The sequence below is a fragment of the Musca domestica genome, unplaced genomic scaffold (assembly GCF_030504385.1).
Source record: "Musca domestica strain aabys unplaced genomic scaffold, Musca_domestica.polishedcontigs.V.1.1 9, whole genome shotgun sequence".
NCBI lineage: Eukaryota > Metazoa > Arthropoda > Insecta > Diptera > Muscidae > Musca > Musca domestica.
This window is the reverse complement of record NW_026712435.1, coordinates 15,970,186-15,991,533: the sequence shown is the minus strand read 5'-3', so window position 1 is coordinate 15,991,533 and position 21,348 is coordinate 15,970,186. Positions and strand designations below refer to the sequence as shown.

At 35.7% G+C, this 21,348-nt stretch overlaps 1 protein-coding gene across 3 annotated transcripts in view; it reads right to left on the bottom strand.

Annotated features, from left to right (window-relative positions):
• Positions 1-1,609: 1,609 nt before the first annotated feature.
• Positions 1,610-21,348, bottom strand: part of LOC101892876 (plasma membrane ascorbate-dependent reductase CYBRD1) — a 65,238-nt gene continuing 45,499 nt past the window's right edge. For all 3 annotated transcript variants that reach the window (XM_059131577.1, XM_059131578.1, XM_005191127.4), the window contains exons 2-4: positions 8,222-8,425; positions 2,494-2,857; positions 1,610-2,423 (exon numbers count right to left, since the gene is read on the bottom strand). In XM_059131577.1, the coding sequence (XP_058987560.1) occupies positions 2,258-2,423; positions 2,494-2,857; positions 8,222-8,425 (734 nt within the window). In that variant the 3' untranslated portion in view covers positions 1,610-2,257. The remainder of the gene's footprint in view (positions 2,424-2,493; positions 2,858-8,221; positions 8,426-21,348) is intronic.

Below are 21,348 nucleotides of genomic sequence, written 5' to 3'. Positions count from 1 at the left end.
TTTTAAGTGTGAATTAACCAATATTTTAAAATGGCCATAACTCCTCAAATATTGAGTTTTCGGCGTTTTTAGCTATTATTTGTGATCACTTTTTTAAGAATGAAATAATCAATATTTTAAAATGGCCCTAACTCCTTAAGTATTAAGTTTGCGTAAAGAAGAAACGAAAGAGGAAACGAAATAGACACATAGTTCCTTTCGATGATCTGCATAGAATCACATTCTGAGTCGATTTATGCATGTCCGTTCGTCCGTCTGTCTGTCCATGTATTTTTGTAAACAAAGTACAGTTCGCATTTATTACCCGGTCCAGATGAAATTTCGCACAAATCACTTGTTTGGCCCAAGGACGAACCCTATTTAAATTGGAGATAATCGGTAAAAATTTAGATATAGCTCCCATATATATCTTCGTCCGATTTTCCTTTTATTGTGCACCAAACGTGTAATATCAGCCCGAATAGTATGGAATTTTGCACATACAACTAAATTAGGCCTGAAAATATGTGTGCCAAATTTGATCGAAATCGGTTCAGATTTAGCTATAGCTCCCATATATATTGTTCATCCGATTTATTATTTTTGTCCTCCGCAGCCGTAATATGCCCTCTGTAACAACAATATTTGGGGAAATATATAAAATACAGCTCAGAAATACATTTGCTAAATTTTATCGAGATCGGTTCAGATTTGGATATAGCTCCCATGTATAACTTCGTCCTATTTACCTTTTATTGTGCACCAAACGTTTAATATTTGTGCAAATGCGATGGAATTTGGCACTTACGATCGAATTGAGTCTAGAAGCTAGTATGCCAAATTTCGGTTCAGATATAGCTATAGCTCCCATATATATTGTTCATCCGATTTGTTGTATTTGTTACCCACAACCGTAATATGCACTCAGTAACAAGTAAAAAATACAGCTCAGAAATATCTTTAAGAAATTTTATAGAGATCGGTTCAGATTTGGATATAGCTCCCACATATATATTTTTATCCGATTGTAATGATTTGTGCATTAAACGTCTAATATTTGCCCAAATGGGTTGAAATTTGGCACATACGATCGAATTGAGTCTAGAAGCTAGTATGTCAAATTTGGTGAAGATCGGTTCAGATATAGCTATAGCTTCCATATATAATATTCATCCGATTTGTTATATTTGTTACCCACAACCGTAGTATGCACTCCGTAACAACGATATTCAGGGAAATATATCAAATACATCTCAGAAATATCTTTGCCAAATTTTATCGAGATCAGTTCAGATTTGGCTATAGCGCCCATATATATCTTTATCTGATTTCAAATTAATTGTGCACCGAATGGGCAATACAATTCCGAATTAAAAAGATACAAATGCTTCGGCTTATTTAGTCCTTTGAACTTTAAATTTTAATTATAATCATAGCGTGTATGATTGAATTCTCCCATAAAAGCTTTTAATTGTTATGTGGAGCTCTACTTAATTAGCAAAGTTGTGTAGGGTATCATAAAGTCGGCCCCGCTCGACTTTAGGACTTTCTTTACTGGTTTTATAAATTTGAAAATTTAGTTTATAGTATTTCTGAGAGTATAAAAAATAAAAACTAAAGTGGAAGGAACTCTCGGTGTAAAAAAAGATTTTATTCGTTGTTGTTGTTTGTTTGTATAGATAAATATAATTTAATAACATTTATTTAATAATCGTATATTAGCATAAAATACATACAGATAGATAGATATACACATATATAGACAGATATCGTTTATTTGGTTAATCATAAATTTACATTTTAGTATAGAACGCTTTCGCACGGGGGACATTACACATCAGGGGCCGGGCCAGGGATAATTTGGATATTATTTCAAATTTTTATTTTTTGTTGTTGATGTTGGTACTACATGGAGTAATGCAATTATACAAGTGTAAGTATGTATTTAAATAAAAAAATAAAATAAAATGAATAAAACAATTGTTTCTCTATTGTTTAGCACCGCAATTTATCATTCTGCACCATAATATTCAAAAACGTTTTGATTTACAATTCGTCGATTATTTTTGAGCGACATTATTAACTCAATAACTGTCAGTTATTGGTTTCTCACAACTTTGTAATATTTTTTTACAGAAAAAAATATAATTTTAAAAAATCACTTGGTAATAAAAAAAAACCGAAAAAAGAAAAAATTGTAAAAATTTGAGCTTAAAATTTGTGACACTATTTTCGTAAAACTAAAAACAAGTTTACAAACATTTGTAGCCGAACTGCTTTACTCGGCAGAACCAGTCAGGAGCACTGTATCTTCGGGTATGGGTTTTCGCTTATACGCCGGATTGGTGGCCAAATAAACCACCAAGCCACCAAAGACCACAAACAGAACACCGCAAAGGTTGACCATAACAGCAGAGCTTGGTAGTTGGGAATAACTGCTGCCCCTGCAAGGTATGAAACATAGGTTAAACAAAAAATACTTTTTGGGAACACAAAAAAAAAAATATTACTCACAATGCAAATATGGCCTTTTCCGTTATGCCCATACAAGCCGATGCAATCGACAGTACAAAACCAAAAAGTCCAAAATAGACATGCAACGGCATCAATGCAGCACGGAACGATTCCTTGGCACCCGGAGCCAAATATGCCGTAAAACCAATGACATATTGCAGAGAGAAAATCAGTACAGCAGACAGGCCCAGCCATGAGTGTAACGAATACATGTTCGGTATTGGAGTCTTGGCCAGATTATGAGAATCGAAAACAGTTTTCAAAGCGATCACAGTTAGTATAAAGGCGCCCATGTGCAGGGCGGCATGGGTAACTTTCAAAGTCTTTTTGCGCATTGTACGGAAGCCGCGATAAACCAAAATGGCTGAAAAACATTAATAAGAATATGAGATCATTAAAAACAGGGTGAAAGAAAATTGAAGAAGAATCTGGAAAAATATATATGGCCTCAACCAATGTCTTTCAACTAATCTGTAAATTCGAAACTTTAAGCTTACAAAAAGTTCTAAACTGGTACTAAACTTCTAAATTTGGTACCCAATTGTATCATGTAAACGGAAATTTGAAATTTGATATCAGAATCAACGTTTGAAGGCATGTTTGATATATGAAAACTTGAAAATCTTCACTAAGTGTGCGAACTGTACTAAATGGTACTAAATTCTGTACAAATTGGATTGGATTGGTGTAGAAATGTAAAATGTTGGTATTGAGGTCTCTGCTGGTGGGTAGCCTTAAAATAAATGGTTGGGTTTGAAAATACGTTCAACAAGGGAACAAAAGGTACTAAATTTGATATTGTACGGATGCTGGTATACATATTTAAAGGGATATTGCTTGAAATCTAAAATTCGACTTTAGGGTCACTGTTAGTGTGTATGATTATAATTTCTAGGTGGTTTTGGAAATATGTACTAAAAAGTACTAAATGGTACTAAATTTCGTATTTAGTTAAATTATTGAGTTGGAAATCTAAAATATGGCATTAGTATAAACTTGTGTGCGTATTACTTGATACACGGCTGGTGATTTGGAAATACGTACGAAAAAGTAAGAAAAGTACTAAAATGCATTAAATTTGGTACCATTTGAAATTGTGAGAATGGAAAGTGGTAAGATCTTAAAATTTGTTTTGAGTATCAAAATTCCTCGAAATGGGGTCGATGTAAGGAGGTGGTCTTGGAAATGTGTACTAAGTGCAAGAATTGTACGAAAATTTGGCACAATTCCGTTTTGGGTGAACAGAAGAAGCTGGTAATTTGAAATGTAGGTATTGTAGTGCCTGTTGGTGGTAGTTTTGTGATAAAGAAGAGGTTTCGGAAATGTGTTCTACAAGTGCACAAAAAGATAGTAAATAGTACTTAATTTGGTACTGGGTGAACAGATAGTGTTTACAATCTGAAATTTTGTATTAGGGTCGCCGTTCATGTGTAATCTGGACATATTTAATTGGTGTCGAAAATTTGCTCTAAAATTGTACGAAAAGTACTGAATGGAACTTTATTAGGTATTGAGTGAAGGGATGGACAGAGAATTCTGAAATTTAATTTTTAGATTACTGATGGAATTTGTGTTTGAGATTTGTCGGTGGTTCGAAAATGCGTACTATAGTATTACGAAAAGTACTAAGTAGTACAAAATTGGTTATTGGATGAAGAAATTGTGCTGGAATCCCGAAATTTGATGTTGGTATTTGGAATTGAGATATGGAGTTGGTATTTGGTGAAGGAATAGAGCTGAAATCTCGAAGTTTGATATTGAGGTATCTGTTGGTATCTGGCTGTTGGTATGTCTACTATAGTTGTACGAAAGGTACTAAATAGTTCAAAATTTGGTATTGGGTGAAGGAATAGAGCTGAGATCCCAAAGTTTGATATTGATGTCTCTGTTGGTATCTGGAATCGAGACATTGAAATGCTTTTGGAAATATCTACAATAATTGTACGAAACGTACTAAATTTGTTATTAGGCGAAGGAATGTAGCTGAAATCCCGAAATTTGATATTGAGGTCTCTGTTGGTATCTGCAATTGAGATATGATATTGGTTTTGGAAATGTCTACTATAGTTGTACGAAAGGTACTAAATAGTTCTAAATTTGGTATTGGGTGAAGGAATAGAGCTAAGATCCCGAAGTTTGATATTGAGGTCTCTGTTGGTATCTGGAATCGAGATATTGAAATAGTTTTGGAAATGTCTACACTAATTGTTCAAAAAGCACTAACGGTACTAAGTTGAGTATTGGGCGAAGGAATGTAGCTTAAATCCCGAAATTTGATATTGAGGTCTCTGTTGGTATCTGCAATTAAGATATGGAGGGGGTTTTACAAAGGGTTACTATAATTAACAAAAAGTACTGAATGTTACTAAATTGGGTATTGGGCGAAGGAATGTAGCTAAAATCCCTAAACTTGATATTGAGGTCTCTGTTGGTCAAATCAAGCGGGAGTTTCGCAAATGCGTACTATAATTGTTCGAAAAGTACTTCGTTGTTTTCCTTGCGTTTAGATAAGATTTAGACTCTTTATGTTTTCTCGGACCTATAGCAAAATTTTAGGACAAATAATTGTGTAGAATATTTAGTCTTGCTACGATTACGGTTGAGGTAGTTTTTTACCATAAATTAAAAAAAAAACTACCAAAAACACCCCTTCGTTGCTCGTTTGAGGGTACAAGTTTTTGACCAATATATTCACTCTTATTTTTATCTGCAATATTGGCGAAGACACAATGTACCTAAAATGCAAGGATTCCGTGGAATCTTAATCTGAACATTTTCAAAAGTGTTGAAGAAGAGGGAACTTGCCCCACCCTCTCTATTTTGTTTACTTTTCAATGTAAACTTTCAAAATGCCGATACACAAATCTTCGTTTATTTCCTGGCGTTTAGATAAGATTTAGAGTTTTTATGTCTTCTGAGACTTAAAATAGAATTTTATGACAAATAATCTTGCGGAATATTTTGACTTGTTACGATCCCGTTTTAAAAAAAGTTTTTAACCATAATTCAAAAAAAAAAGTACCCAAAAGACACCTTCGTTGCTCGCTTGAGGCTTAAAATTTTCGATCAATATATTCCCCTTATTTTAGGATTTAGGGATTCCGAGGAATCTTAATCTGAAAATTTCGGAAATCGGCTCAGATATAGCTATAGCTACCATCGTCGATTCAGAATTAGATATGCCTCCCCTATTTTAGTTCCCTCTGAAACCAAACTATAACCGCTCTAAAGCCAAATGTTGATAGGTGGTATGGTCTACTTCAATTCAATTATTTTGTTACGGGAGCTTTACTAAACATGCATAGTGATGTAGGGTACCATATAGTCGGCCCCGCCCGACATTAGATTTTTCCTTACTGTTTTTTTACCCTCCACCTTAGTATGGAGGGTATATGAAGTTTGTCATTCCGTTTGTAACACCTCGAAATATACATTTTAGACCCCACAAAGTATATATATTCTTGGTCAGTATAAAATTTTATGTCGATTTAGCGATGTCCGTCCGCCTGTGCGTCTGTGGAAATCACTCTAGCTTCCGAATGAATTAAAGTAAATTGATAAAATTTTACTCAAATGTATGTTAGCAGGACTTTTGGTATTGGTATGCAGGACTTTTGGTATTGAAAATGGGCCATGTAGATCCACGTTTTGGTATAGCCCCCATATTACGGTACCTCTCGATATTCGGTATTTTGTTGATTTTAGCGACAATATTCACCGGAATTGTTTCAAATTTGGGATTTGAAGTTCGTAATGCATGCTTCAGCCTATGACAGGAGATTGTCTGTGTAGGTCCACGTTTTCGTATAGCCCCCATATAACGGTACCCCCCGATATTCGGTATTTTGATGATTTTAGCGGCATTATTCACCGGAATTGTTTCAAATTTTGTATTTGAAGTTCGTAATGGATACTACAGCCTATGACAGAAAATTGTCTGTGCAGGTCCACGTCTTCGTATAGCCCCCATATAACGGTACCTCCCGATATTCGGTTATTTGACGAGTTTAGGTGCAATACCCACCGAAATTGTTTGAGATGTCGTATTTGAAGTTCGTAATGGATGCTAGAGCCTGGACCAGCCTATGCTGGTCCATGTCTTCGCACAGCTCCGATATAACGGTACCTCCCTATATACGATATTTTGATGATTTTAGCTACATTATTCACCGTTTATTTCAAGTTTCGAATTTAAATATGGTAATGGCTTATGACAAACAATGCCTATGTAGGTCCACGTAGTATAGATCCCAATATAACGGCTATATTCGGTATTTTTAAAATTTTAACAGAATTTTTTAAAGATTTTATTTTTTGAAAATTTCCAAATTTCTACCAAATGGTGGAAGGAATTCAAAGTTCGGCCCAGCCGAACTTACAGCTTTTTTAATAGTTTTATACTTAAAATGTAGAGATTCCGAGTAATCTTAATCTGAAAATTTCGGAAATCGGTTCAGATATAGCTGTAGCTCCCATCATCGATTCAGAATTGGATATGCCTCCCCTATTTTAGTTCCCTCTGAAACCAAACTATAACTGCTCTAAAGCCAAATGTTGATAGGTGGTATGATCTACTTCAATTAAATTCTTTTGTTACGGGAGCTTTACTAAATACGCATATGGTGCAGGGCGCGACTTTTGACTTTTCCTTACTGTTTTTTTTTTTTTTTTTTTGATAACAGAACAGCATTGCATCGTTCCCCAACAACAATCGAATCAAACGGCAAGTGTGACTAAGCAAGCAACTCACTTACGGATTGCGGAAGAAATTGCTTATTCTGTCAACGAAGATGAAAGTATTGGAAGCGGCGCCTGCTTAAATTCCATGCACATTGTTTCCTCTTTAGTCAGCCCACATTGGCATTCCATTCCACATGGACTGGCTTTAGCCAAAAAATTAAGAGCCTCTTAACCAAACATTTGGTTGTCTAAAACTTTTAGTTTCATTCTGCTGCACAAAAGGGGCATGTGTCCAAATGAGTTCAGAATCAGTCTGGATTTGTTGTTAACGTTTCGGTAATAATATTTGGCATGCAAAGCAGCAACAGCAACAATGACCAACCAACCGAATCCCATCAAAATCAATAACGACAATAAATAAGAATTTAACAAAGCAAACAATTGCACTCATACAGAGATATACATACACACACACATACACACACACACATACATACATGCATATAAATATGTATTTGGTTGGAGTAGCTGTTGTGTCAAACTCAAATGACACACCGGCCGCATACTAATCACATTAGGCAGACGACAGTCAGTCAGTCCGTCAGTCAATGGCAAAGCAATGCGCAAAATATCTATGCCATTCAAAGTTGCACAACATGTATGTATATGTATTTATACTCTGATGGCGGCGGCTGCACCCTAACGTCACCTACGAAACGTTCCAGTCACAGAAATACAGACAGACAGACCTTGCACACCTTTTCTGCTCGCACAACATCATGGAATAAACGTAGCATCACAGATCAACAAACAAAAACAAATCTGAACTAAGTGTAGGACATTTTACAAAAACGAAACACGTTCGTTTGGAACAACCACAACAACAACATTAGCATGAGATGACAAGTGCAATCAACTTCAACTCTATCTTCCCTGCCCATCTAAATCCATACCTACTTACATACATACATACATACATACATACATACATACATCCATACATGTGTGTACACAGTTTTGAGTCGTTCATCATCATTTTTCTACTCACCATTGCCGTACAAGAAGATCAAACCGATCGTCATTAGCAGTGGGTGCCAGTTAAACTCCAATGCGGGATTGTCGGTGCCACCCACACCGCCCATGTGCACACCAACCCAGCTACCCATCAATACAATCATTGTCAGACCACACAGCTGCGTCAGAACGTACAAAACTTTGAAATTGGCCATTGCTGGATCGGTATCCATTTTATCTGAAATTAACAAAAAAAAGATGAAGAAATGAATTGAAACAAGTAAAAAAACATTAAGTTCGGCTGGGCCGAATACCCTACACCTTAAGGTAATGGAAACATTAGAACCAATTATGACCCACAAATACCAATTTTTAGACATATTCGTGGGAAAATGTGGCAAAAATCATCAAAATACTGAATGTCGGAAGGTACCGCTATATAGGGCTATACAAAAACGTGGACCTATGTTTCGCCACACGAACAAGGACGAATTATGACCTACAAATATCAATTTTCAGACAAATCCGTGAAAGAGTGTGGCAAAAATCATTAAAATACCGAATATCGGGAGGTACCGTTATATGGGGGCTATACCAAAACGTGGACCGATATATCTCATTTTCAATACCAACCATCCTAGACACAATACAAATTATTCTGGTAAATTTTGTCGCTCTATGTCAAATAATGTGGCCTGCATCGTGATTTCAACAGACAGACGGACTGACAGACAGACAGACAGACGGACATCGTTAAATCGACTTAGAATTTTATGCTGATTATGAATATATATACCACATGGTCTACGACGAATATTTAAGGATGTTACAAACGGAATGACAAAGTTAATATACCCTCCTTTCCAATGTGGAGGTTATAAAAATATATATATAATATCAATAGAAGAAGTTTAAAAAATCTTTCAAGGATCCTTAATACATAGGATCAAATTCCAGAAAATCTCTAATGAGGCTTTCCAAAAGATCTTCAATAGGCAGAAGGTAGGTTTCTACAGAATACAGAAGAACATAATTAAAATTCTAAAAGACCTATTTTACAAAAAAAAAACCAGTAAGGAAAAGTCAAAAGTCGGGCGTGGCCAACTATATGATACCCTACACCACTATGCATATTTAGTTTTAGAGCTCCCGTAACAAAAGAATTTACCGTTATATCGGAGCTGTGCGAAGACCTGGACCAGCATAGACAATTTTCTGTCACAGGCCGTAGCATCCATTACGAACTTCAAATACGACATTTCAAACAATTTCGGTGGGTATTGTACCTAAACTCGTCAAAATACCCAATATCCGGAGGTACCGTTATATGGGGCCTATACGAAGACCTGGACCTGCATACACAATTTTCTGTCACAGACTGTAGTTCCCATTACGAGCTCTAAATACGAAATTTGAAACAATTCCGGTGAATAATGACGCTAAAATCAAAATACCGAATATAGGGAGGTATCGTTATATGGGGCTATACGAAGACGGGGAACTGCACGGACAATTTCCTGTCTTAGACTTATTCATTTATTCTTACGAACTTCAAATACCAAAATTGAAGCAATTCCGGTGAATAATGTCGCTAAAATAATCAAAATACCGAATATCTGGAGATACCGTTATATGGGGGCTGTACGAAGACGTGGACCTGCACAAACAATTTTCTGTCTAAGGCTGTAGTATCCATTACGAACTTCAAATACCAAATTTGAAATAATTTCGGTAAATAATGTCGCTAAAATCATCAAAATATCGAATATTGGGAGGTACCGTTATATGGGGGCTATACGAAGACGTGGACCTGCACAGACAATTTTCTGCCTTAAGCTGTAGTATCTATTTCGAACTTCAAACACTAAATTTTCCATTTTCAATACCAAAAGTCCTGCAGACATAACATACATTTGAGTAAAATGTTATCAATCTACTTCAATTCGTTCGGAAGCTAGAGTGATTTCCACAGACGGACAGACGGATAGAGGGACGGACATCGCTAAATCGAATTAGAATTTTACGCTGATGAAGAATATATATACTTTGTTGGGTCTGACATGAGTATTTCGAGGAGTTACAAACGGAATGACAAAGTTAATATACCCTCCATAGTATGGTGGAGGGTATAAAAATAAACACGACATCGAAAACAATGGCTAGATGTATTTTTAAAATGTGTTTTGCATAAACAAATAAATTGCGTTTTATTAATAACAACAAATAAGTGATTTTTTCAAGCCACTTAAAATGGTTGTAAAACAAAAACAAACAAAAAATAAATTCAATATCGAAATTGAAAAATATAAAATCATATTAACAAAAACAATGTATTTTTGTTGTTAATATAAGGCAAACACGAACCAAAAAAACAAAACCTCCCAAAACATAATCGCACACACGCCACCGGCAAGCAAACATCTTCGTCCATATCGATTCCACAAAGCAGACAAATGTTTGGAATGCCAAATATTTGAACATCGCCAACCAACCCACAATGGTGGGGCAAGGGCAAGTCAGGCAATGAACACACACACACATTCATGTGATTCTTCTTAGGCATACATACATACATACATATTTATTTATTTATTTATTAACCACATCCATTTGTTTAATTCAATTGCAATTTAATCTAAACCAATAACCTGGTATGGACTGGCACCCAATGTATTTTGAATAGAGTTACGTCAAAATAAACAATATTCACGTTTCTGACAGCTCCATTGCCATGTGAAAAGAAATCATTTTAATATGACACAGGAGATTTGTAAGTACCTCTGAAAAAAAAAAAAACTAGGCATAAAAAGTGAGAGAGTAAAAAAAATGTCTTCAAATGTTCCAATCGTGAGAAATTGGTGCGTGGACGTATGTTGACCATCCTCCGCAAGAATAACTGGTGTGTACGATAACTCAATATTTTGTACAAAATATCCCATAAGTCCAATAAGTAAGAGCGAGTGGGAAGAGATAAGTGAAACTTTGCGAATTCCAACCGTAAAAATTATCTAGCTGATGATTCTGGTTCTGTGGCTAATGTGAAAATGTTACAAAATTTTGTCAATACTTTAAATATTTTAATAAATAAATATTTAATACCAACAAATAACCCTATTAACAGTCAGCATTTTGAATAATCGTAACTCAAGCCGATATATATTTAAACTGGCAACTTTCCGAAAATTTGTCATTAAAAATTCCACTTTAAATTTTAAATTCGCTCTATGAGTTCGAATTTGGCTTTTTTTTAGCCTTCAACACTATGTGTTGGAGGTATTATAAATTCGATTGGGCCAAAAATTATGTGATAGCTCGAAATATTGGTTTCCCACATAGGAATATTCGTTCGGAATATTCCATATTCGACGGACCCATGTTTTTTTTTTTAAATCAAAGAAAAAAATAAAAATTTGGCGGTTGACAATGTTAATCATTTAATTAGTTCCAAGTAGATTTGTTTACATCAATTTTTGAATATGATATCTCTCAAATGGCCGCCTCTGGCGTTGATGACGTATTGTGCCCTTTTTGCTGCATTTTCATCGTTTTTGCCAACATTTCGACCGGAATTGCGGCTATTTCTTCACGAATGTTGTTCTTGAGCTCTTCTACGGTCCTTGGCTTGTTAACGTAAACCTTTGACTTCAAATATCGCCACAAGAAGAAGTCAGGCGGCGTCAAATCGGGCGAACGCGGTAGCCAGTCCAAATCACCACTGTTCGACATCAAACGGCCCGGAAACAAATTCTTCGGAAAATCGATTGTTATGCGACTTGTGTGCAGTGGAGCGCCGTCTTGCTGAAACCAGAACTCCTCATACGCTTTCGACGAATAATTGGCATCACAAAATTAGTCATCATGTCGCGATAACGCTCCTGATTGATGGTAACAGCATGGCCATTTTCATTTTGGAAGAAAAACGGCCCAATGAACGTTTTCGCACTAACGCCGCACCAAACTGTGACTTTTTCGTCATGAAGAGGCACTTCTTCAATCTCCTGAGGATTTTCAGTGGCGTAAAAACGGCAATTTTGCTTATTTACGGTCCCATTCAATGTGAAATGGGCTTCATCGGACATGATAATTTTGTTCCAAAATTGCTCGTCATCTTCGGCCATTTCGATGACTCGTTGGGCCCATTCCAATCGACGAGGCTTGTCCGCAGGCAACATTCTTTGCGTCAATTGAATTTTGTACGGGAACAAATGCAAATCAATGCGAATAATCCGTTCATGGTAAAAATCTGCTTGGACTGACGCTTCAAATGCGGTATGTCATTAAGCGATGTGACATCTCTGTCAAAAGTTATGGCGTTGCCAGATGGGTCCATCGAATATGGGCAACCCTGTATTTATGGATCTTCCTATCTCGCCTATCTGAGTCGATCTAGCTATGTATGTCCGTCTGTCCATGTTAATTTGTAATTACGCGACAGGTCGCATTTATGGCCCGATTGAAAATGGAGGTGGGGTTATGGTCAGAATAGAAGCCTATTGCTTTAGGAGATGATCGCAAAATATTAAGGGGTTAAAATGGACCAAAAATTCAAAAAATTCTGATTTTACAGTTGCTCTACAGGTCGCAATTATAGACCAATCGTCGCGGAAGTTAGGATGGGGCTAGAGCTTAGGGCTGGGTAGAAGCCTTCCAATTTGGATATTTAGTGGGTCATCGCACAATATTTAGTGGGTGAAATAGACCATAACATTTGTGGTAAATAAAAGTCAAGTTTTCCATTAAACTGCTAATATTTTTTATCCCTGCGAAATGACAAATAACGATAAGGTCAATTCTGACCCTTATGAAGATGCTGATAATAAATACAAGGTAGGATGAAAAAACTGCAATCAACTTCAGACCGCTGTCACTTCTAAGCCAATCGTCCGACAGCTCTTAAAATTCTCCCAGTGACAGCTCAATATTTATTGTTACAAGCGTACAGAAGCATTTTGTTGAGAATTTTCCAGAAAAAAGTTTTTCGGGATGGAATCCAAGCGTGATAGTGTGATATCTTTATATTTGGCTGGAAAACCACAAGTGGCTATCGATAGAGCACGCCAGCATTTATTCACATTTAAATCTTTTGTGTCTCGTACCATCGCTCGTTACCGTGATAATAGTTAGGTTACTAGCGTAACCCGACGTCAAGGAAGTGGACGGAAGAAAACAGCAACATCAGCTGAAATGGTTCCAAAAGTAAAGAAGCGACTTGATCGAAACCCGCGCCGCAGTGATCGAAAATGGCTCGTGAGCTGAACATATCGCAATATTCCATTCGGCAAATATTGAAAAATCAGCTCGGGGTAAAGCCATTGAAATACCAAAAAAGGCAAGAACTTACACCGCAACAGAAAGAAAATAGATTCAAAAGGGCTAAAGATTTCACACAATTCACAAAAAATGGAATATATCGCCTCACTCCATGAAGTATCTCCTCCACGAAGGGTCAAAATTTTGAATAATTGTAACCCTTATAAAATGTAATGTAAGAGTCCGATTCTCTTCAAATTACACACATCACAATATTTTTACTAACACAAGATCTGCTATGAAGATGGGATTTATCGTTCATTCCTCTAATACCCCCCCCCCCCCCCCCAACAAAGGGTCCACATTTTGAATACCGCCAAATTAATATCCAATCCCATTCAGACGTGATACATCTTAATATTTTCATCTGTTATAAAAATGGTAGAGATCGGACCATTTCTTCTGGTACCTCCCCCACAAAGGGTCCAAATTTTGAATACCCATGAAGGTCAAAAAAATAAAAATGTTTATAAAATGTTAGATAAAAATGTTAGATATGAGATCATTTCTTCTGCTACCTCCCCCACATAGCGTTCAAAATTTGAAGAAACAAAACACACAAAGAAAGCGAAATAAGCTTCCAACTCTCTTCCAATTTCACACACACGAACATTTTTGCTAACTCAAGATCAGTTGTGAAGATGATATATATCTGCGAACCCCTTCTGGTACCTCACCCACAAAGGGTCACAATTTTTAATACTTTTTTTTTTGTAATATCTATATCTACAAGAAACCTGAAATAAATAAGGTATTTATGATTTCGCATAAATTATAAATGTTCGATTTTCTTGTAATTTTGCCAATACCAATATTTTAATTTGTATTAGATGGTGTACGAAAATGGAATACCTCGGTCGGCTATATCTGATAACTCACGCACATTTGGACTTTTTCTAAAAATTATCACATATCTCATACAAAGTGAAGGAAATAACCCATATATAGGCCAAAACCAGGCACGTCGCAATATTTATATCATATTTATTTAGGCCCGATACGAAATGGATAATATTGGCCGATTCCTTCGGAACCTGCTCCATAGAGGGTCAACAGTTTGAATAATCATAACAGAAGTCAAAATATATTTAAATAATCGAATATTGACTGAGGGTATATATCTGTCGGCAAAACCGACTGATACTTTTTAACTTGTTTTTGCCAGCGTCAGTTCACGAACTAACAATCTTTGGTTTTGTAATCGGGCGCCCATGCTCTGTGTCGGCATTTCTCATTAATTGCTGATGAAGAAAATAAATTATTTTTTCTGTGTAAGTATTGCTTAGAGACAACCCATTATATCCAAATTATAAGGTAGTTTTTATACCCTACAACACTTTGTGTTGGGGGTATTATAAGTTTGATTGGGCCAAAAATTATGTAACACCACGAAATATTGATTTCCCACATAGGAAAGTATATATGGATCTTCCTATCTCGCCGAGCTGAGTCGATCTAGCTATGTATGTCCGTCCGTCCGTTTGTCCGTCTGTCCATGTTAATTTGTAATCATTCTACAGGTCGCAATTATGGCTCGATCTTCACGAAATTTAGAATGGAGGTGGGGCTAGGGTCAGAATAGAAAAGAATGTCGGATTTTGCAGTAGCTATACAGGTCGCAATTATAGACCAATCGACGCGGAATTTCGCATGTAGCTAGAGTTTAGGGCGGGGAAGAAGTCTATCAATTTGGGTGGTCATCGGATAATATTTAGCGGGTAAAGCAGACCATATCTTTTTTGTTGAAAAAATTCAAAATTTTTCATTAAACCGCGAATATTTTAAATCCCGGCGAAATCTCAAAGCCATGACAAGGTTACTTCTGATCTTTACATTGATGTTAAGATCCAAAAAATCTAATATATAGCAAAATGTGTGCGATATATATGTCTATCAAAGAAGATATGCTTGAAAAATCTCTTATATGTCGAGAACGGCTGAACTGATTTCGACAGTTCTCATTAATTCAGAATGGCCTCTTGGCAGAAAAGAAAAAACGCCTAAAAAATCGCATGAAAATATCTCTCTAAATTTGAATTAATATTTTTCATTTTGAATTAATATTTCTACAACTAACAAAACTAAGTAGTTAGGATATCAGGATATCATATACAGATCGCATTTATGGCCCGATCCTTATGAAATTTTGCATGGGGATAACATGAGGGTCAGAAAAGAAGCCTACTCTTTTTGGAGACGATCGGCATATATTTAGGGGTTGAAATGGACCAAAAAACTGCAAAATTGTCAGCAGGTCGTAATTATCGCCCGATCCTCAGGCACATTTGAATGGGGGTTACCGGACATTGCAAAAGCCAAGCAGTTTTGGATGGCCATCCAAAAATATTCAATGTGTGAAATAGTTTGCCAACTTTTGTAGACAAAATACGAAAATGTCCATACCAATGACTCTTTGGAGAATTCACAAATACAGGAAAGACGCACTTCTGACTATTTCGTTAACGCTGATTTCGTGGAAGAGTATAGTCAAATGTCTGTATCTCATATAGATGCGTTTCAGTCAAAAACCAATAATGAATGTTAATCTTTTGCCACTTCTGAGAGATTGTAGGTCGTTGGGAAATATTGGTTCCAGATCTAGGAAGACCATTTAAGTGCAACATCTACCAATAAATTGGAAATGAGCAAATTAGTTTAAGTTGCTGTTATTCGAAAATTAGAGAACGAAACCTGATGGTTTTCTTTTATTATTTGTCACAATATCTTGTGGAATTCTTTCGAGTATCTCGCCTATATAAACTGTATCGTTTATTATAGTGTTGTAGGGTATTCAACGGTCGGCCCCGCTCGACAGTAGCCTTTGCTTACTTGTTTTACATTACCTTTGAATGGGTTATTCTGCTCATGAAGCTCCCAAATTGGAAATGTTAATATTATCTCAAAGCCTTCAGTAACAGTGAAATTTATAATAATGTAAAACAATATGCTAAATAATATTAAAATATACATATATCTCATTTTTAACAAAAAGCACCTTGGCTCAACAAATTTTGCAACTCCTATTTTAGACGGCAGTAATGGGTATCACATTTTGCAAAATTTGAATTACTCACAGTTCGGGAACGAAATAAAACGGCTGAGACGATTTTATAGTTCTATCATAAAAACCATTTATACATTATTAAAAAATAACTTTGTAATTCACCGATGCGGAACAGTTGGATATTAGTTTGGGAGAAATGTAATAAGTCATTTAAGTTGAGAATATTTTCGGAAACTCAATAACCAGCCGAGTTTTTTTTTTTCTTTTCTAGCATCTGACATGAATCATTGAATGCAAACAATCTCAGTTATAATTCGATTCAAATATAGCCACACATCACCGAACTGTGAAGTACATCTGCAATGGTAGCATTTCACATTTCAAGACAAATTTCTTTTTAATTAACAATGTCTGATTGAAAAGGCTTGAGATAGCAATCCCCCACTTGACAAGGCAACAGAGGAAACAATTAAAAAATGATAACAGCCATCAACTGAAACCGGAATAAAAGAGAAAAAAGTTAAAAGGCAAGAAAAACAAATTAACCGAAATTTTTCTTTGATGTTTGAGTCTGCAACTTAAATATGGAATGCAACATTCGAATATTTATAGCTATTGGCACTGACGACGGTTTAAAGTAAAAATACTCATTACAAATAGGGTTACCAAGCCATTATTTTATCAAGGGCATATCGCATGAAAGTTACTTTTGAGGATCTTCATAGAATTACTTTCTGAGTCGATTTATGCATGCCAGTCAGTCTGTCCGTCCGTCCGTCCGCTCATGTATTCTTGTGAACAAAATGCAGGTCTCATTTATAATCCGATTGAGATGGAATTTTGCAAACAATATTTGTTTAGCCCAATTATAAACCCTATTGAAATTGATGATAATCGGATCAGTTTTAGATATAGCTCCCATATATATCTTCAACCGATTTCGGGTTATTTGAGCACCAAATGGCCAATATCAGTCCCAATGACCTGAATTTTGGCACATCCGACTGAATTTAGTGTAGAAGTAAGTACACCAAATTTGGTGAAAATAGTTTCAGATACAGCCATAGCTCCCATATATATGTTTCATCCGATTTAAGTCCCTCACATGCGTAATATGCACTCCACAAAAACGATATTTGATACCGGACATCAGATACAGCCCAGAAATATATCAGCCAAATTTTATCGAAATCGGTTCAGATGTGTATGTGTACCTTCGATATACATCTTCAGCCGGTATTAAGGTTATTGTTCACCGTACAATGCAGCCAACCATACATACAGACAATATTCGATTATTTCAATATATTTTGACATCCGTTATAATTATTCAAATTGTTGACCCTATATGGAGTACATTCCTAAAGAATGATCCAATATTGTCGATTTCGTATCGGACCTAAATAAATGTGATATAAATATTACGACATGCCAGGTTTCGACTATATTTATATGAGATATGTGATAATTTTTAGAAAAATCACTGACTTATTTCACAAGTTATTGAAAATTGTGACCCTTTGTGGAGTTCGCAGATATATATCATCCTCACAACAGATCTTGTGTTAGCAAAAATGTTTATATGTGTGAAATTTTAACAGAGTTGGATGCTTATTTCGCTTTCTTGGAGTGTTTTGTTTCTTTAAATCTTGAACGCTATGTGAGGGAGGTACCAGAAGAAATAGTCTGATCTTTACCATTTTTAAAACAGATCTTGTTTTGATGAAAATATTGAGATGTACCATGTCTGAATGGAAACGAATTTTAATTTAGCGTTTTATGAGTTTCATAGATATTGACCCTTTGTGGGGAAGGTACCAGATGGAGTGGACCGATATATCCCATCTTTACAACAGACATTGGACTAATAACAAGTAAAAAAGCTGTAAGGTCGGCCGGGCCGAACTTTGAATACCCTCCACCATTTGGTACAAATTTGGCAATTCTCAAAAACAATAAAATCCGTTAAAAATTCTGTTAAAATCTTAAAAATACCGAATGTAGCTGTTAAATTAGGATCTATAGGACGACATGGACCTGCATAGGTAACTTTTGTCATAAGCCATTACAATATTTAAAATATTAAAAAAATCGGTGATTAATGCAGCTAAAATCAATCAATATCAGAGGTACCGTTATATGGGGTGTATACGAAGACGTGGGCCTGCACCGACAATTTTCTGTCTTAGGCTGTAGTATCCACTACGAACTTCAAATACCAAATTTGAAAGAATTCCGATGAATATTGTCGCTAATATCACCAAAAAAACCGAATATCGGGAGGTATCGGTATATGGGGGCTATATGAAGACGTGGACCTGCGCAAAAAAAATTCCTTTCTTAGGCTGTAGTATCCCTTTGGAATTTCAAATACCAAATTTGAAATAGTTCCGGTATATAATATCGCTAAAATCATCAAAATACCGAATATCGGGGGGTACCTTTATGTGGGGGCTATACGAAGACGTAGACCTACATTACCCATTTTCTGTTTTATGCTGTAGTATCCATTACGAACTTCAAATACCAAATTTGAAACAATTCCGGTGAATAATGTCGCTAAAATCATCAAAACACCGAATATCGGGAGTACAGTTATATGGAGGCCATTCGAAGACGTGGACTCGCACAGACAATTTTCTATCATAGGCTGTAGTATTTAAAACGAACTTCAAATACCAAATTTAAAATAGTACCGGTAAATAATATCGCTAAAATCATCAAAATACCGTTATATGGGGCTATACGAAGACGTGGGCCTGCACCGACAATTTTCTCTCTTAGGCTGTAGTATCCACTACGAACTTCAAATGCCAAATTTGAAACAATTCCGGTGAATAATGTCGCTAAAATATTCAAAATACCGAATATCGGGTGGTACTGTTATATGGAGGCTATACCAAAACGAGGACCTACATGGCCCGTTTTTAATACCAAAAGTCCTGCAGACATAATATACATTTGAATAAAATTTAAAAGACTCAATAAAATATAACTTAACATCACTTGAGAAAAATGTTATCAATCTACTTCAATTCGTTCGGAAGCTAGAGTGATTTCCACAGACGGACAGACGGATAAATGGACATCGATATATCGACATAGAATTTTATGCTGATCAATAATATATCTACTTTGTATATTTCCGATTTTGCACCTTTTACTTGGAAATTCCAAAAATATATTTCAAATTACTCAAAAAGGTAGAAGAAAAAGAGATGCAAGTTGTTACAAGAAGAAACTTGTACGGCGGGAATTCGCAAACGCGCAGTGAAAGAATTGTCAAAATTTCTCTCTCGAATCGCTTTCGTTTGTGGAACTTTTCTTTTAAAAGCGACTTTCAGCAATTTGCCACAATTATTACAAATTTTAGGGGTAATCAGACAGACCTAATGTTAAGTCATGATAACGACCCCATCTCACGAAATATAACAAAAATTATCTGCCCCATCTTATTATATTACTGAGTTTCTTATCATTAAATATTATAAACTAGCTGGCCCGGTCCGCGTTGCCGGCCCCTACTTTTAGTTTTTAATGCATATTTTTTAAAGCATTATAGAACACTGATCTGAATGATTTCAAAGTAGTCAAAGATAATTGGTCTTTTACACTCATTACCGTAATATAGGAATTAATTTCTTTTGTCAATAAAATTGTGCGTTGGAGAACCCATAAAGTCCATATTTTTCTTCATAGTATAATTCAATAACGATCCAAAAAAATAATATTCGTAATTTTTTCATGTTTCTGCCACAATTTGATATTTCGGAGTTTATGGCATGTAGACGTACATCCCACATCTACGTTCCAAGCCAATATTCTCTTGAGAGTTAAAAATTCAATAGTATACCAAATTTTCTTTTCTGACCAAACCTTGGTTAGGAAAGTGGATTTGCGGGTACACTAATGTGGGAACTATACTCAAATAAATGCCTATGTGGACAATTATCTGTAAGACGATTCTCCAACCCAGAGTAGCCTAAATACAATTTTTTAGCCAAATCAATTGATGAATGTGATCAAGAGCAAGATGGGCTCCACTCCAAAAGTCAAAATATTATGAGAAGAGGTTTTTTACACCCGTAGAAACAAAGATGCCAAATAAAGGCCTGAAAAATGAAAAAAATGTCCAAAACCCCGAATATAGCTTAAATTATATGATGGTTATGCCAAAACGTGATAATTTTTTGCGAGGATGGTTTCTTCTCAAATTACCAACTTTTGCTAAAATGCGTATGAGTAAAATATGGTTAAAATGTAAACTATACTTGAAAAAGGATTGTACCCTTATCCGGGGGTCATATATCATGACCTGCAAAAGCGATTTAAGATATCTTGAAAGTTTAGGAAGTTTTTTTCTTTTTTTCCTAACTGTCCAATTCGCTCTACCATTTTGAACCCTTTATATTCGGTATTTCACTGATTGCCGTTCCAATGAATTGCATTTTGAGTTCTCATTGGGCGGATTATTGTAATATGAAAGAAATAGGTCCACATATAAGGGTTATACCAAAGCATTGTCCTATTCTTATAATTATTTGAAAAAATGTGTTGTTCTTCCTAAAATCTCAAATTACCAACATTTGAGGAATTTGAAAGGGGCTACATCATTTGAGGGACTACATCAATTTAGGCCGACCCTTTGTGTTTGGTTAAGCTATATAAAATGGACCCTAAAAACGTTTGATCCGAAACCCCTTTTTGGGATTTTTATGTACCAACCAAACAATTTTCCAAGTGTAATTTCCCGCAGTGTAATTACTGATTATAACGCATAGTCACCGTATAACGTTACATGGGAGTTAAGGTTACTTTTAAGGTATCGGAAGAATTTCCCGAGGATA